This window comes from Xylaria bambusicola (genome assembly GCF_022495145.1).
Source record: "Xylaria bambusicola strain CBS 139988 unplaced genomic scaffold F5B22scaffold_50, whole genome shotgun sequence".
In the NCBI taxonomy this organism is placed as follows: domain Eukaryota; kingdom Fungi; phylum Ascomycota; class Sordariomycetes; order Xylariales; family Xylariaceae; genus Xylaria; species Xylaria bambusicola.
In genome coordinates, this window is record NW_025953603.1 from 47,094 (window position 1) to 66,702 (window position 19,609).

A 19,609-nucleotide genomic window follows, 5' to 3' on the forward strand; every position below is an offset into this window, starting at 1 on the left:
GAGTTGCAACGTACCATGAGCAGTGTAGATAAGCATTCACTAGATAGACATTAAGGTTACATGTTCTCACTTGCAAAGATTTATTTCTATACGACTTGCAACGTCTACTCTTTATATCGTCTAATCCCCAACCACCACCAAGCCACAATAGCTTAGGCCTAACCTTGTATATATTTCTTCAGGCCTCTCAGTCTTTCCTTTGCCGTCTCTAAAACGTCATCTTCCTTGCATACGGCGAAACGCATATAGTCCTCAGCAATCCAAGTATTGGGATCGGTGTAGAATTCGGTAGGGGGGATAGCCGCGACACCGACCTCGTGGATCAAAAACCACGCGAGCTTGAAATCTCGCGGACGACTTGCGACGTGAGGTGGGAATGGATAGCCTTCTGGTAGCTTGACCTTTGCCATATTTACCATGACAAAGTACCCGCCCTCAGGGTCTGTGTAAGGGAGTCCTAACTCATCCCAAATGGCGTTGAAGCGTTTAATCTTCGCCGTCATATCCTTGACCGTCTCGTCCCAGAATCCTTCTGAGTCAGCCTGTTCAAAACCTGGATTTGAGGTCAGTATTATTTTTGTGGGAAATACCTAGGAAGAGAAGGCCAAAAGGCAGAACTTACCAACGGCGCAGGCTTCTTGTAAGGGCGAAACTGAGGAATAGCAGATGCGGGTGTGAGCCGCGGACACGTATTGAATCAGACGCGCAGGTCCCATCAACCAACCTGAGCACCTTCGTCAGCTTCATGGCCATGTTGAACCTGCATATCAAATCATGCTGGTTAATGTAGAGATATAAACCACTTACCAACACGCCATCCTGTAGCGTAAAAGTTCTTGCCCGCAGATCCAACGGTAAGCGTTAGACTCTCAATCTCGGGTGAGAGCGTCGCAATTCTTGTAAACGGTACATAGTAAAGCCTGTCGTAGACCTCATCGGAGAGAATGATGATCTCATTCTTGACGCAGAGGTCTCCTATGCGCTGCAGCTCCTCCTTGGAGAATACCTTGCCAACAGGATTGTCTGTACGTCATGAGTAGTCAGTCACACGTTGGTTCAAACAGATTTTTCCTTTCCAAGTGCGAGGTGCGCAAACTTACGAGGTGTGTTGATGACGATCATTTTCGTCTTGGGCGTGATGGCTTGCTCCAACTTCTCGAAGTCGACCGCCCATTCAGCTGATGACGATGTCCGTGACGCCCCATCTTTGGGAGGACTTAGGGGCACATAAACGATCTTGCCGCCAGGCATCTCGATATTGCTGATATATCTAGACACAAGCTCCTTAGTACAAATGCAAATCCCATCTTATTTGTATATACATATAGCCTGATCAAACCTACTGGTCAAAAAAGGGCTCAAAGATAATGACCTCGTCGCCCGGCTCAATAAACGCCATAAAGGCGCTGAGCATGCCCTCATTGGCACCGGTCGTGATAGTGATCTCGGTGTCGGGGTTAAGCTTGCGTCCCCAAAACGGCGAATAGGCTTCAGATATGGCCTTCTTTAGTCGTGGGCGGCCCTTAGTAGGGCTGTACTGGTTGCAGTCGACACGGTCTAGAGCCGATTTTGCAGCGTTGATGATGAAATTAGGCGGGTTGTAGCCGAAGAAACCCTGGCCCATATTCACGATGGGCTGAACAGGAGAAGCCGCTGCGGCCTCGTTGATAATGGACCTACGATCCCTATCAGCCAACCCGTAACACAGCGCGGCATGTAGCGAGTGATGGCTTACCAAACATCCTGTCTCTGACCGGCGACCCTGGCAGCGGGCTTTAGCTTGGCCGGAAGTTGTGCAGCCATGGGAATGTGGAATCTGCGGTATACGACTGGGTGAGGTTGGACTTTAGAAAAAATGACCAATTTCTTTCCAAGTAGAAATCTAGAACAGGATTGAAAACCACCACGGCCCATTTAAGTTACTATTACCCTATCAGATGCCTCTCAATTCTGGCGCGTTTTACCCTCGGAGACTGTTCACGAGCCAGCCTCCACTTCAATGATGTCGTCGCTTGCTGGTGATTTTCCTATCGTCTGAATCGCCTGAATCGTGACTGTCTTTCTCTCTCCTAGTTATTCCTTTTCCTCTTGGCTATTTATGGTGAATCCGAGTGGAAAGACGTCCTCCAGCGGATGTTGTGACGCAGCTATTCCGGGATCGGACTCGCAATCCGTGGCAGTTGTATACCTATACGTAGTAGTGCGGAGGGTCTGTTAAAGCACGTCATTTGTCTGCCATCTTAGCGTACATTTGTTACCTACAGCTCTGCTACAGTATTACAAATATACCTACTATAACCGGTAGCTAACATCGGGAGAGATGCCGCTAAAGTGACCGAGACCCTGAGGCTCCATGCCAGCGAGCTTGCAGGCGCCAAGCACTTACAGCGCTTCATTATCAGCATTTTATCTGCAGGTGGGATTCTTTCCCAGAATCACAATCATACCACATCCCATTAAACCCCTGCGATATAGATTTCAAGCCGCCGCTCAGTGAACTCTCCTTTCCCACAACCACGACCCGCCCGACGTCAAGCGAGTAGAAGAAGCAACCCCAGCCCTTTTCCGCGCCCGCACAATGCCTCTCCCTCCCAGCACCGCCAGCGCCCCAACAACATGACGACGACGACAGCCTCGAGGTCCCCTCTCCTCCCGAAAGCCATGTCAGGGGCGCCTCCGCCTCTGCTCCTGACTATCCGGTTCAGCGCAGCCCTGCCCGATCTCGAGCTGGACATCCCGCGCCCGGGCGCCACAACCGTCGTCTCGCTGAAGGACTTGATCCGCTCACGTCTCGACAAGGCACACGCGCGGCGCCGCCTGCGCTTTATTCACGGCGGCAAGATCCTGCCAGACACAGCCGTGCTAAGCTCAGTCCTGCGCGCTCTCCCTCCTCCACCGCCGTCCTCGCAACGGAGCGAGAATGGCCCATCAACAACCAACCCCGAGCGCCAAGGGGACGCCGGCAGTGCCGTAGCCCAGGGGGGCAAAAGCAAAGGGAAATCCGTCCCAGGGCGCCCGGAGCCCGCACCGCGGATCTACGTGAACTGCAGCATCGGAGACGAGCTGTCGCCCTCGGAGCTAGAGAGCGAGGCGAAAGCCGCCGCTTTACCGCCGCCGACGTCGTCGTCTCTGAACGCCTCTTCCGCAACCCCTGGCCTGAACCTGACGATAGGGACGGGTGCGCCCGCGACAACTACCACATCCGCGCCGCCGAGGGGTTTCGACCGTCTTCTCTCTACCGGCTTCACCGCGTCCGAGGTGAATCAGTTGCGCCTGCAGTTCCGCAGCATACATTCCTCGCGGTATACGCCCGACACACTGCCAAGTCCCGACAGCTTTCGTCGCATGGAAGATGCCTGGATCGATGACAATGGGGCTGCTATGCCTACTGCTGCGACGGGCGTGGGCGCTAACGGCGGCGGCGGCGGCATGTTGGGAATGGGTGGTGCTAGCACGGCCAGTGACGAGCTTGGGCTGGTCGCATTGGTCGACCTGTTGGTTCGGGGTGTCATCATAGGCTTTATCTGGCCGCTTGGGAGCGCAGGTTGGCTTATTCGCGAAGAGGGCATGTCAAGTGATCGATGGCGGTTCATGGTAGGCATTGGTATCATGTTTGGCGTGCTAATAGGCTTTATTCGAGCCATCTCCGGAGATGATAAGTAATTTCGCAGAGAGTGGAGGATTTTATTTTCACTGTTTAACCTGTTTGTACAAAGCCGCTACTCTGCATAGAAATGGCGTTTGGGAAAGGGGCATGGCACGGCGTTTACAGTAATGCCTATGGGTTCTACATAATCAGGACAAGTCACGGTGCAGAGAGAATGACGATAAAAGAGGCTCTGAGCATCACCAACAATGGTGATACTCGGGTTGTCTATCTAAAGCATACGCAACCGCCCAAAACCACACGTGTAATCCACATAGACCGAAAATTACATAAGTATATCTCATCCCCTTACCTCCACTCTCTCCTTTTTGAGAACATGAACGTAGTGGTATCCCCCAAACTCCTTGAAAAGCAGAAAAGTACCAATGCAGAATCCACAGACGAGACCACGGCGTGTGGAGCCTACTACGTAGTGGTAAACCACTGGTTCATAGAGTCCCCAAGCAAGTAGCTCATGCAATGCTCAAAGGAAACGCATGATAATCCATTGAAGAGTACATTGAGAACCCATTATAGGTAAAGGGACTGAGCAGCCACGATATCACGACGAATCTTAGTCAAGCTCTCTTCGAACTTGCTCTGTAAGTCTTCACTACCCATAACCTTAGCGGCCTGGGCCATCTGTCTAAGAAGCTCTTCAAGGCGGCGGAAAAGACGAATGAGAGAACCTTCGTAAGCACCAGTCATTTTACTAGGGATTCGTCAGCAACTATAAACCAAGGGGATGCATAGGATGATCAAGAGAACCATAGGAGCCGCCCAGGTGCATACATACCAGACATCTGCAAAAGACTTGCCATTAGCCCAGGCATAGACTGTTTCCATCAATTGATACTTCAAGCTTTGGACATATTCGTCCTCGTTAACTTCTAGCTTGCTTTCCTGGCTGACCTTGGCGATGATACGAGCTTGAGCCTGGATTTGCGAAAATGGTTTCATTAGCTCCTCGGGGAGAGCTGGTGCCTCAACCTTCTCCTCAAAGATGAATACACTAAGCACCGCGGCAATAAGTTCAGGCGACAATTCGTTGAAAAAACGGTTGAAAAGCAGCTCAGAAAGCAAAAGCTCATGGCCCTCTGTTGATGAGATCTCGCAAGCGACGCGGGCCTTCATCTGGACAACCTCGCCCTCGTTGATAAAGCCGAGGCGTCGCAACACTCGTTTTCTTGACTTGAGCTCATCCAGTTGCGCGATAGAGTGTGCCTTGCCTATCTTCTTCTTGAGGTTCTTTATCTCATCAGTTCGCGCAATCTTCTTCGAGTACTGTTCCCATAGATCAGGCAGCAACGGGGAGCCGTGTAAGGGGTTAGATAACAAGCGCGATTCCAAGACCTCAATCTTGCGAAGAAGTTTCTTGAATGAATCATCCGTGATATTCATATTCTCAATAGGATCTAACACGGGCAAGCCGTCGGGGAAACGTCGTTCAACCTCTTTCAAGGCTTTAAAGAGCTGTTTCCGAACAGACTCAACATCTTCTCGCGACGAGATATCTTTGGGCATGAACACGCGGATTTGACTGAGCGCCTTGATGCAAGTGAGCATACAAGGAACTGCCTCAAATATGCCATCCTTGCCTGGATCGTTCGGTGCAGCACCGACTGGCATTTCCGTTGAGGGATTAGCAGGCCCGAAGGGATCACAGTCAGGGTCGAGGCGGAGGTAAACGTCAATGAAGTATGACTCTTGTGGCTCATACTCTTTCTCGCCAAACTTTGGCTCTTTGCGTTTCGTGAAGTCAAGTACTACTCCCCAGCCGAAATCCTTTCCAGTCTTTGGGTTTGCAATTTGAACTAAACGTCCAGGTTGCAAGAATTCTATGCAGTGGTTAGGGTGCTGGATAACGTGCAACATATCTTTGGTGTATTGCGATAGCTGCTGACGTAGGCTGTAGTAGTCTTTAACAGTTGCTTCATCCGGAATAACCATCTCATCACGCTCCTTCTGCAATTTCATCAGCTCGTGCTCAAGACCAGCAACACCGGCTGTGTTCTGGAACTGGAAGAAACAGTTTTCTAACATGAAGTCAGGAGAGATCGCTTCAATTCGGAGCAAGTTCAAGACCATGTTGTATCCAAGGTGGAAGGCTGAGTTAAGACGGTCTTGCTGGCCGATAACAACGCCCTTTGCGGTCTCAGGTTCTAACTTCTCGTCGACCATCATGATGACGATACCACGTTCATCAAGACCTCGACGACCGGCACGACCAGACATTTGGATGTATTCTGACGGGGTAAGAGGACGCATTGCTGTGCCATCAAACTTCGTCACCTTCGTAAAGACGACAGTCTTTGCAGGCATGTTCAGACCGATAGAGAAGGTTTCAGTCGCAAAGAGAACCTTGATAAGCCCCTCCTGGAAGAGGATCTCAATTGTCTCCTTCAGAATGGGTAGGAGACCGGAGTGATGGATGCCAATACCCTTCTCTAGAAGCGGGAGGATATTTTGGATTTGAGGAAGCTCGCGATCCTCTTCGGATAATGACTCGATAGCGCTAGTGAACACCTTGCGTACCATTGCTTTCTCGCTTTCATCATTGAAAGCGTACTTCGAGGTATGAAGGGCAAACATCTCGCATTCCCTCTTGCTGAAACTGAACACGATGACGGGATTGAAATTTTTATTCATAATCATCTTTACAATCTTCTGGATGTCTGCTTGTTGAGAATCATTCTGTTTCCCCTTAAAGTTTTTCTTATGCTTGCCCTTGCCCGTTTGTTTGGCATTCGGGTCGTTAGCTTCAGCTGCTTTTCGATCTTCTAGCAGTTGCATTGTCTTATTAAAGTTGTGTTCCCGGAAAACGCCCTTCTCGTCAACAACTAGGAAGATGCCTGATCCGCCGGCTGGGAAGAAATAGTTCTGCAGAGGCGTAGGCCGGAAATCGGTATAAACGACGTGGCAGGCCTGACGGTGAATCTTTGCAATCCATTCGGCAAACTGGAAGGCATTTGGAATAGTAGCGGACAGAAAGACATACCGCACCTTGTCTGGCAAAAGGATAATGGTTTCCTCCCATACGACACCACGCGACTTGTCCCGCATGTAGTGGATCTCATCAAACACGACCCAGGCCACTTCACGCATGATCTCTGATCCTCGATACAACATGGACCGCAGAATCTCCGTCGTCATAACGAGGCAACTAGCTGTAGGGTTGATTGTGACATCGCCGGTCATAAGGCCAACGTCACCGAAGGCCTCATTGAACTCTCGGTACTTCTGGTTGCTGAGTGCCTTGATAGGACTTGTGTAGATGACACGCTGATTCCTCTTAAGACATTGCGCGATGGCATATTCGGCAACCACGGTTTTTCCAGCACTTGTATGCGCTGATACAAGCACACTTTCATCCCGTTCTATGGAGGAGATAGAGAGGCGTTGAAAAGGATCGAGCGTGAACGGCCAAGATCGAGCAGGGTCTTCGGGCGGTTTGTGCTCGGAAAGCGGAACATATTCGTAGTCTAGATCTGGCGGTAGGGCAACTTGATGCTGGATGTTGTGCGACAAGACAAGAGAATCTTCCTCCTTCGTAGCGGCAAATCCTGCGGCTGCAGCAACTTCTCTGGACTCGGCGGTCTCAAAGGTATCAGTCAGCACAGGTTCCGCGACACCATCTTTTCGCCGTCTTTTATTGTCGCCCTGGCTATCTGATACAGCATGCTCTTCGACGCCGTCCTCTTCGGGAGAGGTTGGCTGAATATCAGCCATATCGATCTCAGGCGCGGACGGTGCAGATGCGGCAGTTTCAACGCCATTCTTCATTGCGCCATCAGCTTTACGCTTCTTGCTTCTCTTGTCCTTCTTCTTTGACTTAGTCGTCTTTCCCGCCGGAGATGGGTCACCATCCTGGCTTTGAGTTCCGGCCTTTTTATCGGCCGGCTTCTCGTTGAAGACATCGAAAAGGTCGTCGTCCATTGTGATTCGACCTGGCAGAAATTCAAAACAGTCGACGTAACTTGGATAAATAACTGGGTTAACTGCGTAGCACAGAACTAAGTGAGATGGGAATGGACCCGACAGGATATCGCAAAGCGATTTGTCGTGAAAAGATGAGACTTTCTAGGATTGAAGAGTGGCAGAAAAATAACTAGCTTGAGCTAACCATGCAAACAAGGTTGGCAAACTAACGAGGATCGGGGCTGGGCGGTGAGATCGAGTTTTGCATGTACCTAGGTACACATATGTACGTACCGGTGGTTCATTTCGGAGTACAAAGGTACATAGGCACTTCGTAGGCACCATCGCTTAGCCGAAGTTCAACCGATCCGACCAACCAGGCCTGTCTGTAGCTCCCTTAGCCAGTAACGTCGTATGATAGATGATGATGATTCTTTCCTGAGCTCAATAGCATAGACAGAGTACAAACCCATCTCCGCTCTACCACACCCCCGTCAACCTTTGTAAAGGTAAAGCCCACGCCTCGTCCTCCTGAATTCCAAGCTTCGGGAAGCTAATTGGCCACTGCAGATGTCTCCCCAAGCCTTCGCCCGCGCCAGCCCGCGCATCAGCTCTCTCATCGGCCGTCGAGCTTTCCACGCTACCCGCGCCCGTCTATCCTCGCCATACCACTACCCCGAGGGCCCCTACTCCAACTTGCCGTTCAACACCAAGACGCGCTTCTTCGCCGTCCGATACTGGCTCTACTGCATCACTGGGTTCTTCGCCCCCTTCGGTATTGCCGGTGCGTCAATTTTCCTCCGCTTCCCCGAGCCGACCAACCCCTCAGCTGTTTCGACTGATATAGTTGCAATGCTCGACGAAAGAGTCATTCGGACCTGGTGCGGCGGATATGATGTGCTAACAGTTGTATTTTCTAGTCTGGCAAACCAACAAGCCCAAGGCTTAAGCGTCTCGCGATCGGATCTCTGTATTAGTGCCGGGTTTCAGATGAACAGGAACTTGACATGGGTGATGCCTTGGATGCAAACGAGGGAAACAATGCGGCTGTACATATAGGAGCATTATAGATCTAAGAGGCGACCGCCAAACTACAATTCCATTTGTCCCTCCATACTGTGCACATATAAGTGATCTATCCAGGAATACGAGCAAACAAGAACAGGCGCGGCAAACAGAAGTAAGAGCTTCTCTACCTCTATTCCATCACAGCCGGGATATTGTGCACTGCCTGAAGCGACACTGTCCTCCTTTGCTTTGCTAAGACAGGCTACCAGAGAGACCTATCCCTGCTACTGACTGACACCAGTGCAAGCTGGGTTTGGCAAGAGAGCAGCTCACTAATGGAGTTCTTTCAAGCTATGTTTTTCATATAAAGATGCAATATCCATCACAATTGATTATTAGGATATCATAAGTGTAACGTAAACCCCATTTTAATCTTCAGTTATTTCATGCCAATAAAAATGCATGACCCTACCGTTACATGTTTACATGACCCTTTATCTTTCAAGTCTATATTGAGTTATGCCCGCTGGTCCGACAACGGCTTGTATCTATTCAATTCTCTTTTCTAATTTATATATACACAGGTGAGAAGAGGTATCGCGAACAAAAAAAGCTGTTGACTCTTCTAGCAATATACATTTTGTGTTAATACATGTACAGTACATGCAAGTCTCAAACTTTAATATGGTTTGAGCTATGCTATCCAAATCTAGAAGTCCATCGTGATTTGTTAGCCCTTGTGCGACCCGTTGTCAGTAGCAGATGTAAGTAATGCAGCATGTATTGGGTATTTTTCTCGTCCAGTTCCCATCTAGATTTCAGGCAATCATAAACACCGAGCAGCTCGTCGTGGTTTGAATATCGAGCGTGCGCATCGAGAGCAGCCATAGCCAACCAGGTGCTGATGTAAACGCCGTCTGCCCCAGAGTCCAAGGCATCTAAGAAGGCATTCCAGACACTAGTAAGCCTTTGAGCGCTCCAGTCAGAGCCTGGTCCACCATGTACAGAGAACGACTGGAACAATGCTAGGAAGACGACGCCATTGAGCGGAACCATGAAAGCCTTCATTTCATCGAGAAATTGGGCGACTTTGCTAAGATTGCCAAGCCGTAACCCGTAGTGGTTGATAAGGATGCGATATGTTTGGAGGTCCGGGGATAACAGAGCGGACTTCTGAAACGTGGGGTGCATGCTAGGATGTTTTTTGCTTACGCGAGTAAACATTGCAAGGACCTTGTTAATGGCTTTTGCCATGGTATAATCTCTGTGGGGTAGCGTAGGTAGTTCCTTATTATATGCCTTCATCTTCTCGTAAACATGCTCGGCAGATGGTTCTTCACCGCATCGGAGGAAGCTAGCAATGAGACAGTTCACGACCACTGTATCAACTATTTCACCAGCCTCCACCATTTCTCTATACCCAGCCCTAATACCACTTGAGTCCTGTTTGAGACCGAAAAGATGGATGAGACTAGTGTAATGGTAACGGTTAAATGCGTAGCCGCGATGATTCATCTCTTCGTAAACCATCTCAGCCAAGGTGAAATTGCCTGCCTTTGATGCAGAATCAAAAAGTATATTGAAAGTCACCTCGGTCGCCTTCAATCCCGCATCTTTCTCCATTTGGTGCCATAGTTTGAGAGCAGCCTCCACTTCCACGACTGTAGTTCTCGCGACGTAGCTAGTAGCAAATGACATAGCTGTATTCCATTGAATGCTGGTCAAAGAGAACCCAGAATTTTTTATGTCGTCTATTACAGCGAAGTACCTTAACATGGATTTCTGGTCCTTTCGTTCGACAGACCCCAAAGCAGCCGTTAGGGCATGACGTGTGTAGCCACTTATGTGTACCGGTCGGGGTTCAGGAAGCGCATGATAGAGTTCCCATATAGTGTCCAGAGAAACCCGAGAGGGATATTGACGTCGAAGAGCAATTGCTTTTCGCAGTTCTTGTGCCGGTACAAATTCGTCTTCAACGAAACGTCGCTCACCACTGATGGTCTGAAGTTCAAGATCCTCCGGCTTATCGGAAACCACAACGTCAGGCCCATTAGGATTTGCATACTTTCTGAAATAAGGATCCCTGTAAAATTGGAAAGTTTCTTCGACTGAAGTATTATCGTAATAATCGACGATCCCAAGAACCTCGTCTTTCGATTGCTTCAAAGTGCGTCGGTCAAAGGAAGTCGATCTGTGTGCGTTATGCGATTTCTCGGCTGGCTCGGCGGATGACACAGTAGTACGCTTCCAATTACGCACACTCGCAGAGCACGGGGTAAAGAAGTTCGAGCTCAGCGGACTTCGAGCGCCGGCCGGGGCTACCGCTGCGCAGAATGTTCGGTGTGGGAAGATGTTACGGAGGGGTGTGTGCGGCCATTGCGGTTGGACCAGACGGTTGCGGCGGAGGGTGATGTGGAAATCATTTGCAACAGACCTTGCGTGTCCATTGTATGTACAGACTGCTCGATAACGGGTTTTCGAGCGGGCAGTCGGCAAGGGTTGGCTAAAGAATACCGCGCCGTATCTCGACCTGTCTATTCTAGAGATGTTCATGAGCTGGCGTCCCGCATGGTGGTTTCGTCATCACAGCCTTTTCTATATTTGCTGTGTGGCTTTAATCGGCTGTGGAGCGACGCTGCAATGCCAATTTTTGGTCCCGAATGATATGAAATCATCGAGGCATCGAAGAAAAAAAAATTGATCGCAAAAGTGATGGGTAGTTGAAGATAGCTGCAGCTGCAGCAATAAATCCCTGCCTAGTGCGGTCATTATAGAGGGGCCAGCGCGGCTCTCCGCCTATCTGCTCCTCTCAATTGCCGTTTACAGTGGATCTCGGATCAACATGTTCTCCCTTGCCATCTCAATAATTTCTGGCGAGTGAGCCTCTATGCAAAACGGGGCATCTCGAGCGGCGGCGACGGCACATTTCTCACACAACACCGCTCACAGCTGAATTAAGTCAATCAGTCCGCCTGTTGCTTCTTTTTTAAAGCTGTCGCGTCATATCGCTTGATTTCTACCATGGGCGGCGGCGGTCAACGGCAGATCAGGCCCTCCCGGGTCTACCAGACCGTCACCCACATGTTAAACCACCGCACATTTCCCCACGTCAAGGTTCAAAAACCCGTTTGGTACAACGTCATCGAGTCGATACCGCCGTCCGAGACCGTCACGCGACCCCTTCCACCCCAGCATAAACAACCCAACCCTAAGATACGGAAGCCGAGCAGACTTTTCCAGCCACAAAAGTTAGTTTACGAAGAGGATGACCTACGAAGCCAGTTCTATAAAGATCACCCCTGGGAGCTGGCGAGGCCAAGGATGATTGTCGAGATGGACGGTAGAGATGCAGAGCGATACGATTGGTCCAAGGGGTTACTGCAGCCTGGCATGCCCCTCTGTGGTGAGAGGTAAGCCTTGTTCTCTTATGACGCTCTTGGGTTCAGTTTGGGGGATTCTCAGCGAAATCATGGGCTAATTGTGTTGTTTTCAGTGTTGTCCAGAGACAATTATGGATGATGCATAACGTGGAAGGAATGACACAGGCAATGGCATATGACATCGTACGGAAGGAATTCTACGCGCTACGGCACGAGGAAGATGTCGAGCGACGAGTAGCGAAGGAGGAAGCCCTGAAGATGGGTGCATACTTCGGCAAGACCGCCATGCAGGTCAGCATGGAACTCGAAGATCAACAGTACGAGAACTGGAAGAAGTGGGCCACCAAACAGATCAGCAGTGTCCAAGCAGAACAAGATTCTGCATACACCAATTTCGGCGAGGTGGAGGAATCCGAAGAAGCCAGCAGCGATATAGATGCAGAGGCAGAGGAACCCATAGCGGAGACTGTCACAACAGGCAGACCTCAATAGATGAGAATGTTGGGGTATATTGCGTCTTCAATGTAAAACTATTGTATGAATCCCTTGTATATACCATCCAAACGCCACGCCCCGAGTGCCCGAATTGTACCTGGATATCAAGCGCTTAAATTCTTCCCTGGTTATGGAAAATACAGATTTCAAATGTCCCGAGTCCCTTGCCGAATGCTAACAACATATCCGAGTCGCTTTTATGTCTCAAACGCCCGCCACTAATGCATCCAACTGCTGAATGCGGTCCGTGTAGGCCCGTCGCTGTTGTGTGCATCAGCAACAGTGCTCAAATATGTCCCGTAGTTTAACAGGGTAACTCACAATATCCTCTAGTTTCTTTACATCTTTCTCATTAGAAGCCCGCGAGATGACTCGGGCAAGCATGCCCACTACCTCGATATAGTATGCTTTGGCGCCGTCATGGTATTGAGCTTGGTCGAGTTGAACGGCAGTCCTGGCCTTAGCCAACGCCGCAGACAAGGTAGCTTTGGAGGATAATGGCATCCTGGCACTCGTCATCACGGCATGTGATTTTTCCTCTCGTAGGTGTAGGATTTGCTAATCAACATGTAAGACGAAACAAAATGAATGACGCTGAGTTCATCTGAACTCTGAGGGAAGTAAAATCGTAAAACCATCGTCGCAGCCGGGCATTTATCAAGTGTGTGGTCGTCGGTGCCGTGGTGGGCCATCAACTTCCATCACACGTCTCATCCCCCTGCTTGGCGGGAGTGTTGTCAATATTTAAAGCGCGCCTGTACAATGAATCAATGCATTTGCGTATGATCTGTTCCATGCCCCTGCTTTGCGTTTTGATTTGTTTTTGTTTTCCAACTGATCATTCTTTTAATTGTTGGGAGGGGGCTCCCTTTCCTGGTAGGAATACGGTTACTTTGAAGATCCAACGCGACGCCACAATATCATCCTCTACATGCATCCTTCTGAGGCTCGAGCTTACATAAAGTCGCCTATCTAGCTACATATACCAGAGTTGTTATAGGGTCGTTTCTCTCCAATTAGATATTAAAGCACGACTTGTTCGCGTACTCACCTACTAATCAACATAGAGGTTACGTCGGCTTCATTATGCCACATATCGTAGAATCAGCAGTACATAATGCCCTTACTATAGAGAGAAGAGGTATGAAACGCAGTCCTTAAAACCAACATGATGCTTAACATAGTACAGTAGTGATGTGATGTACATACCTAGGTATCCTTGTCACTCAGGATGTAACGTCTCGCGTTGGCTGCATAATACCTACCGGTACTTTATCCTATGCGTTGAACTAGCAATTCGTTGAATAGATCGCCCGCCATTTCACCCATAATCCGTAGTAAGAACTCTTTATCCGCTATGTTCGTAATAGTCGGTATGCTGGTTTCACATGCTATGTAGCTCATCAGTCGGTGAGTCCTTGAGTACATGCCATGGCGCATATGGTACCGTAGTCTAGGCACACTTACATGGATTCTCGAGTTGCCGAGGTTTACAGGATGGATTGGTCCCCTGTTCTACCTGGTAACTTGTAAGTAGGTAGCGTCGATCCTAGGAGGTCTTGGGTAAATACAGTTGGTTCTAACAACGTTTCATCATCACCACCACCACCCGTTACTATATTAACAACCGCTTCTTTCCATTACAAGCACGTCAGTATGGTATCAAGTACCAGCTCAATTACAATATCCTGTAGTCGCATCAGGTTACCAACTTGGAAGATTATAGATGTGTATCTCTTAGTGACAGTCCCTGGCACTGCTTTCATACTGACTCAAAGCCAATGATGATGGCCTCGCTATCGCGCATGAGGGAGTGATGCTCTACTTCGTACTTCGTATGCCTAACGCATACGGCTTCGCCAAAGCTATCCGGCAAGTTGATAAGTCTGCAGGTCCCGCCATTCAGGCACCGCCCACGTATTCCACGAGGAACCCTGTATATTGCCCGGCCGCCATGATGTGGCCAAGGAATTCGGGTCCGGTTCCTTTGCCCTGAATCCACTCGTACGCTGTTGTTTCATCTTCTAAATATGACGCCTTCCAGGGCCTGGAAGAAGCGTTGTCAACTTGGCGACAACTAGAGATTTGATATGCAATTGTGTGGCGCCGTGAACAGATTTAATATAAGCGGTCTACCATCTTGTCATGCTAGCTACTCGATGCGTTAGGTACTTAGTGCCTTATAACATGTTCATCGTGGACTAACATGCGGTAGCCACTTTCGCCCTGCCCATTGAAGTCCGCAAGGGCTGGTAAGGGGTGAACATGGTTATTGAATTGTATGTAGATACAGTACTTGACATGGAAACAAACCGGGTGAGCAGGCTTCTATTCATTGACTTGAGGATAAACTGTTGCACATTTGCAGTAGAGACCAACAGTCAAGAGCGGGCGGGGCTTGTTCGGAAACATCGTGGTAGAATGTATAATAGCGCCAAGTCTCTATAACGGTCTGCATTGCCTGTTTCGGCCGATCGGCCAGGAGTAACATCTGGATCGCCTTGCGTTGTTACGCTATCCCTTATTCTCTCTATCCTCACTATGTACCTATATCTCGCCTATCCACCTACCTAAGGTCTGCTAAGGTAAGGCAAGTATGTCTCTGCTTTGTACTGTAGTCAAAGGGCGACTATACCCGTTCGTAGCAACTAACTAATTAATTACAATTTACACCTCTTCTACACCTCTTCCGCACCTCCTATAAGCCGGCAAGTGCTATCCTTAGTTGTCCTTAGTCCTTAGACAAGCCTGGGTTAGACAAGTACCTACTACTGTATTACAAGTCAAGCGTCTTTCTTCGCCGCAACGCACGAGCGAGCGGTCAGCCATCCCAATCAAACCTCCTCACTTGCACTCCCCCCCACTGCACCTCCCTATAGGTAGCGTCACATTATTGGGAGGGATTCATATCTAAGCCCTACCTGTGACCACCAGTGGCTGGCCCCGTTGGAACGAACACACTCAACTCGACCCAAGAGCCATTGATGATAATCAACATATACATACACTAGCTTAGCCAGAACCAGAGACACAGACACCTCAAGACACGCCACAGGATCCCAACCAGAAGGACAAAGCCATGGGTCGCTCAACAGTAGGCAAGTCCTACTTACCCATCGTGCAAAATGCTGATAAGTAAGCCCAGCCTCACCTCTACACAACTCTCTCTTCCTTCCGCTTCCCTTCCATTCCCCTCTCCTAGATTGTCCCGACGTTGAGCTCATGCGCACTCCCTCAATCAAGCTTCCCCTATGACCGCGATCTGCTAGAGGTATACTACCAGCTCATCTTGGCCGGCGACCCCAAGCCGCATGGCTACCTACGGCCGGAGACCGTGGCCAAGATGCCGTGGACGTCTTTGTTCCAGGTGTCCCACGAGCACCCGCGCACCGTGACGGTCTTGGACTCGTCGCAGGGGTCCGACAGCGCGGCTGCTTTCACGGCCGCCTTCCAGAAGCTGGTAGACATCCTCATAGAGCAGGACACGTTCCGCCTGCTCGCCAAGAGGCACAGCGAGCCCTTCACCCTCCTCTCCTGGCCCACCAGCCCCAGCGAGGGCGGCACGGGCACGAGCACAGGCGTTGTGACGATGGAGCGTTTCGCCGCGCCGCTGTTCGGGATCCTCCTGCAGGGCGCCCACATGATCGCTTATGTGCGCTCCCGCGCCACCGAGGACGACTGTGGCGTGATCTCAGGTCTCTGGATCCCACGGCGCGCTAAGCATCTCTTCAGCAGCCCCAACATGTTGGACTCTACTGTGGCCGGGGGTATAGCGGCTGGCACGACCGCCCTGGAGACCATCATCAAGGAGGCAGGTGAAGAGGCTGCGCTGCAGCCCGAGCTGATGCGCACAAGGGTGCGGTCCACGGGCCTGTTAACGTACGTCAGCTCGACCGACGCGATACACGGCTGGCCCGGCGAGTCCGGGCTCCTGTGTCCCGGCATCGTCTACACATACGACATGGAGCTGCCAGAGGACGTTATTCCGAAGCCCCACGACGGCGAGGTCGGGAGCTACAACCTCATGAGTGTCGGGGATGTGCAGAGCGCGCTGCTGAACAACGAGTTCAAGCCCGACGCTGCTGTGGTCCTGATAGATTTCCTGATCCGCCACGGCGTCATAACCGCAGACAATGAGCGGAACTTCGTCCGCATCAACGAGCGCATACACCGCCGATTACCGTTCAGGGTATCCGAGCGCTAATGGAAATGAATTTGTCAAGTTCTTGGCGTTAGAAATCGTCGCTCATAAGTACATGGATCCTTTTTGGTGGGCAAGGAAAAGCGGGAGAAGGGATGTAAAATCTAGTCTACAAGCGATGGTAGCCTATGATGCTTGAGTGCTTGATTCTGATTTCGGTGAAAGGAATTATAAGGAGGGACGAGATAGATGAGGTTGGTGTAGATCATGCCAATGTAGGGGGCCAGGCAAAACACTCTGAACATTAGCTCATGTTCTTTCACGATTTAACAATACGACTGCAATTGAGAATATCTTGGGTGATTTCAGGACCATCAATCTACATGCTTCACACATAACTCTAATCATACCAAGCAGTTTATAATGCAAGGCTGCCTAAGATCATTTAACATCATGATACATATACGTTGAAGCTACATAGAACGTCACTACTCTCAAAAGAATCTTTTGTTCAACCGCCTATAGTCAGTTTTTCTATTTCATATCGTAGCAGTAAGAGGACCTGAACGCCAGTGGAGCCTACGGGAAACCCTATATACACTTGCTTCAGTGGCCCATTGCTTTGTTAAATTACCACATCTGTCCTAGGAGTCATCAGTGTAGTTGGTGCTGCCGGCAAACTAGTGAATGAGGATGGTTTGTCCTCGTGTACATTTGGAGTGTGGGTATGTGTGGGTAAGTCATGTGCTGCAGTAGAATCAGCGTCAAGTCATTTGCTGCCAGTCTGCGCATGGGTAAAGGAAAATCGACAAATAACCGTAGACGAGTCGCAGGACCTCGTGCCGTTTACCAGGGAAAAACTTTTGAAGCTCGCAATCAGCGAGATATCGGAGGTATCGTGCGCCGCAAGGGCCGAGTTCAACGAAGCCTATCATAGGTTTAATATGGATAGAATGCACATTAGATAGAAACAGGCTTTCAACTTACTATTAGGTTTCCTAGGAGCAGACAAGTCAGGCCATTAATTAGTATGTTAGAAAGCCTTGGTGCGAGAGAACAAACTGCTGTAGACTGCATCCACAACAGGGGCGGCGCTAATCATGCGGCCTCCAAAATAACGGCCGTTAAGGCCCTTGATGGCATTCTCGCCTCCCTGAACTTTGTCGAACTTGAGATAAATGTCGCCCTGCGAATTAGGATCGAGCGAAATATGAACGACGTGGCCATATTTCTCTTCGGCTTCCTGTCTAACGTCATCCTCGAGCTCCTTAACCCAGCTTTCACCTTGTTCCCTATTTCTTTGTTAGTTAAGGCCAATTTAGACGATTTTACGGGGTGTGACGTACTCTTGGGCATCAAACATATTGTGCAAGACTACACAGCGACTAGCCATGTTTACCTTGACAGGAAGGGGTTTGGTCTCCGTCTTAGGTTTAACGATTGGTCCTTCGTTTGGCGTGCCGTTAGAGGGCTCATCTGTTCGAGCAAGTTTTCGCATAAGGGCATCACGACTATAATTGTTAAAATTTACACCAGCAACGTCAGTGTCGTCCAGGGCACTGGCACCGGTTGCCTTGTCGTTGTCACGACCACCAGCTCGATCGAAGCCAGAGGTCTGAGGACCTCGTCCACCAGCACCGGAGAAAGCAGAGCCCTGATATGGTTGGTTTTGGCCTTGGAATCTCTGTAGGAGATTGGCAGTTGACTCAGGGGTAAACTTATCGTTTCCAAGACCAACACGAATTGGGCGACCGGCAAGGTCAAATCCATTCATTTTCTCAAGCGCCTCCCGAGCTTGGTCGGCATCGCGGAACCTGAGTATTAATTAGTATACAAGAGCCAAAAAAATGCTTTAGTCGGGGAGGGGGGAAACATACTGTACGAATCCATAACCACGGCTACGGCCGGTATCGTCTTTCTGAAGTTGAACAAATTCAAGTTCGCCGAAGGGCTCGAAGACATTCTGCAAGTCTTGTTCGGTAATGCTGAAATGGATATTTCCTACATAGAGGCGATGGAAGGGAACCGAGTTGCCATGGCCGGAGCCGTCGGTATTACGCACTTGGCGATTCTTTTCAGCTTCCGTAAGTTGAACGATGACCGGAATACCTATTAGTTTTTGACCTGTGAGCTGAAGGGCTGCAGTGACAGAATCTTCGTTTTTGAATTCAACATAGCCAACTCTACAAAGCACAGAGTCAGTAGCGCCCATAAGGGAGGGGCAACTATAGATACTTACCCTTTAGACCTTCCACTAATGCGATCTTTGACAATCTGGGCCTCGTTCACAGGGCCAACTTTTTCGAAAAATTCTTTAAGCTCTTTGGTGCGTAAACGAGCTGCTAGTTGCTGGACAAATACGGTGCGACGATCACGCTCATCCTCGGTCAACACGGGCGTAGCGTCGCGCTTAGGAGTCCGGCCGTTGCGGGGCCTATCATCGTCTCTGTTTCGGTATGACCCGCGGTCATCACGGTCGCGGTGATCATCCCTCGGTCGGTAATGCCGGCGAGGCGAACGAGAGCGTGAGCGGTCTCGGCCACCACGGCCGCTACGATAGTAATCCCCATCACCTCCTCTGTGACGGCGTGAGTGTCGGCGATCATCATCACGACTCCGGCTTCTGCGCCTACTCTTATGGCTACCTGCATCACTTCGGGGAGTGGCTTCTCTGTCATCACCTCGGTCACGTCGACCACGATCACTGCTCCGATCGCGCCTCCTAGGGCTACGGTCTCGTCGGCTACGATCCGGACTACGGTCGCGATCCCGCCGGTCGGTTCGATCGGATCTCTCTCGGTCGGCAGAGTCGCGGGGCTGGGGTTCCTTCACATCGTCATTCTTGCTAGCAGTGGCGTCGAGCAAAGCCTCTACGTCAAGTGTGGCCATCTTGGGCTGCTATATTCCAGGGAAAAGATGCTGACCTAAGACTCAAGAGTGATTGTGCGAATAGGAGCTGCTGTGCGGTGCTCACTCTTAACAGATGAACGGGGGGGAATAACCTGGAGGGGAAAAGATGAT

General features: G+C 50.0%; 9 protein-coding genes across 9 annotated transcripts; 4 read left to right on the top strand and 5 right to left on the bottom strand.

Annotated features, from left to right (window-relative positions):
• Position 1: 1 nt before the first annotated feature.
• Positions 2–2,265, bottom strand: F5B22DRAFT_424101 (aminotransferase class I and II). The gene is made up of 6 exons (XM_047971677.1): positions 1,736–2,265; positions 1,344–1,676; positions 1,101–1,270; positions 808–1,023; positions 623–724; positions 2–553 (listed from the first exon to the last, which is right to left on the bottom strand). Exons 1-6 carry the CDS (start codon positions 1,912–1,914, stop codon positions 159–161), a joined length of 1,395 nt encoding a protein of 464 aa, XP_047827224.1. The 5' UTR covers positions 1,915–2,265; the 3' UTR covers positions 2–158.
• F5B22DRAFT_424100 (DUF2407 C-terminal domain-containing protein) lies at positions 2,266–3,920 on the top strand. The gene has a single exon (XM_047971676.1). The coding sequence runs from the start codon at positions 2,617–2,619 to the stop codon at positions 3,661–3,663; it is 1,047 nt and encodes a 348-aa protein (XP_047827225.1). The 5' UTR covers positions 2,266–2,616; the 3' UTR covers positions 3,664–3,920.
• On the bottom strand, positions 3,921–7,770 carry F5B22DRAFT_424099 (rRNA-processing arch domain-containing protein). The gene is made up of 2 exons (XM_047971675.1): positions 4,443–7,770; positions 3,921–4,358 (listed from the first exon to the last, which is right to left on the bottom strand). Exons 1-2 carry the CDS (start codon positions 7,580–7,582, stop codon positions 4,178–4,180), a joined length of 3,321 nt encoding a protein of 1,106 aa, XP_047827226.1. The 5' UTR covers positions 7,583–7,770; the 3' UTR covers positions 3,921–4,177.
• A 223-nt stretch (positions 7,771–7,993) lies between these two features.
• Positions 7,994–8,678, top strand: F5B22DRAFT_621405 (cytochrome-c oxidase chain VIIc). The gene is made up of 3 exons (XM_047975889.1): positions 7,994–8,073; positions 8,135–8,348; positions 8,485–8,678. Exons 2-3 carry the CDS (start codon positions 8,135–8,137, stop codon positions 8,511–8,513), a joined length of 243 nt encoding a protein of 80 aa, XP_047827227.1. The 5' UTR covers positions 7,994–8,073; the 3' UTR covers positions 8,514–8,678.
• A 114-nt stretch (positions 8,679–8,792) lies between these two features.
• F5B22DRAFT_621407 (uncharacterized protein) lies at positions 8,793–11,137 on the bottom strand. Its single transcript, XM_047975890.1, has one exon. The coding sequence runs from the start codon at positions 11,123–11,125 to the stop codon at positions 9,272–9,274; it is 1,854 nt and encodes a 617-aa protein (XP_047827228.1). The 5' UTR covers positions 11,126–11,137; the 3' UTR covers positions 8,793–9,271.
• A 279-nt stretch (positions 11,138–11,416) lies between these two features.
• F5B22DRAFT_424182 (mitochondrial ribosomal protein) lies at positions 11,417–12,582 on the top strand. Its single transcript, XM_047971680.1, has 2 exons — positions 11,417–11,982; positions 12,066–12,582. Exons 1-2 carry the CDS (start codon positions 11,594–11,596, stop codon positions 12,442–12,444), a joined length of 768 nt encoding a protein of 255 aa, XP_047827229.1. The 5' UTR covers positions 11,417–11,593; the 3' UTR covers positions 12,445–12,582.
• F5B22DRAFT_424179 (uncharacterized protein) lies at positions 12,319–13,218 on the bottom strand. Its single transcript, XM_047971679.1, has 2 exons — positions 12,769–13,218; positions 12,319–12,708 (listed from the first exon to the last, which is right to left on the bottom strand). The coding sequence occupies exons 1-2, from the start codon at positions 12,964–12,966 to the stop codon at positions 12,652–12,654; spliced, it is 255 nt and encodes an 84-aa protein (XP_047827230.1). The 5' UTR covers positions 12,967–13,218; the 3' UTR covers positions 12,319–12,651.
• Positions 13,219–15,296: 2,078 nt separating this feature from the next.
• Positions 15,297–17,135, top strand: F5B22DRAFT_424274 (uncharacterized protein). The gene is made up of 2 exons (XM_047971681.1): positions 15,297–15,582; positions 15,691–17,135. The coding sequence occupies exons 1-2, from the start codon at positions 15,527–15,529 to the stop codon at positions 16,649–16,651; spliced, it is 1,017 nt and encodes a 338-aa protein (XP_047827231.1). The 5' UTR covers positions 15,297–15,526; the 3' UTR covers positions 16,652–17,135.
• A 486-nt stretch (positions 17,136–17,621) lies between these two features.
• On the bottom strand, positions 17,622–19,477 carry F5B22DRAFT_638810 (uncharacterized protein; the record flags this gene model as incomplete). The annotated part of the gene is made up of 4 exons (XM_047977634.1): positions 17,622–17,880; positions 17,935–18,402; positions 18,466–18,771; positions 18,828–19,477. The coding sequence occupies 4 exons, from the start codon at positions 19,475–19,477 to the stop codon at positions 17,622–17,624; spliced, it is 1,683 nt and encodes a 560-aa protein (XP_047827232.1).
• Positions 19,478–19,609: the final 132 nt, after the last annotated feature.

What these genes read in the sequence shown, in the direction of transcription:
- F5B22DRAFT_621407 (XM_047975890.1), bottom strand. Translation starts at nt 11,125, where the DNA reads ATGAACATCTCTAGAATAGACAGGTCGAGATACGGCGCGGTATTCTTT.
- F5B22DRAFT_424101 (XM_047971677.1), bottom strand. Translation starts at nt 1,914, where the DNA reads ATGGGCCGTGGTGGTTTTCAATCCTGTTCTAGATTTCTACTTGGAAAG. An exon ending in GATCGTCATCAACACACCTC is followed by an intron (nt 1,024 to 1,100) that starts GTAAGTTTGCGC and finishes CATGACGTACAG; the next exon opens with ACAATCCTGTTGGCAAGGTA. An exon ending in ACAAGAAGCCTGCGCCGTTG is followed by an intron (nt 554 to 622) that starts GTAAGTTCTGCC and finishes CCTCAAATCCAG; the next exon opens with GTTTTGAACAGGCTGACTCA.
- F5B22DRAFT_424182 (XM_047971680.1), top strand. Translation starts at nt 11,594, where the DNA reads ATGGGCGGCGGCGGTCAACGGCAGATCAGGCCCTCCCGGGTCTACCAG. An exon ending in ATGCCCCTCTGTGGTGAGAG is followed by an intron (nt 11,983 to 12,065) that starts GTAAGCCTTGTT and finishes TGTTGTTTTCAG; the next exon opens with TGTTGTCCAGAGACAATTAT.
- F5B22DRAFT_424179 (XM_047971679.1), bottom strand. Translation starts at nt 12,966, where the DNA reads ATGACGAGTGCCAGGATGCCATTATCCTCCAAAGCTACCTTGTCTGCG. An exon ending in TAAAGAAACTAGAGGATATT is followed by an intron (nt 12,709 to 12,768) that starts GTGAGTTACCCT and finishes TGCACACAACAG; the next exon opens with CGACGGGCCTACACGGACCG.
- F5B22DRAFT_621405 (XM_047975889.1), top strand. Translation starts at nt 8,135, where the DNA reads ATGTCTCCCCAAGCCTTCGCCCGCGCCAGCCCGCGCATCAGCTCTCTC. An exon ending in CGCCCCCTTCGGTATTGCCG is followed by an intron (nt 8,349 to 8,484) that starts GTGCGTCAATTT and finishes TGTATTTTCTAG; the next exon opens with TCTGGCAAACCAACAAGCCC.
- F5B22DRAFT_424274 (XM_047971681.1), top strand. Translation starts at nt 15,527, where the DNA reads ATGGGTCGCTCAACAGTAGGCAAGTCCTACTTACCCATCGTGCAAAAT. An exon ending in ATCGTGCAAAATGCTGATAA is followed by an intron (nt 15,583 to 15,690) that starts GTAAGCCCAGCC and finishes CCCTCAATCAAG; the next exon opens with CTTCCCCTATGACCGCGATC.
- F5B22DRAFT_424100 (XM_047971676.1), top strand. Translation starts at nt 2,617, where the DNA reads ATGACGACGACGACAGCCTCGAGGTCCCCTCTCCTCCCGAAAGCCATG.
- F5B22DRAFT_424099 (XM_047971675.1), bottom strand. Translation starts at nt 7,582, where the DNA reads ATGGACGACGACCTTTTCGATGTCTTCAACGAGAAGCCGGCCGATAAA. An exon ending in AAGTCTTTTGCAGATGTCTG is followed by an intron (nt 4,359 to 4,442) that starts GTATGTATGCAC and finishes ACGAATCCCTAG; the next exon opens with TAAAATGACTGGTGCTTACG.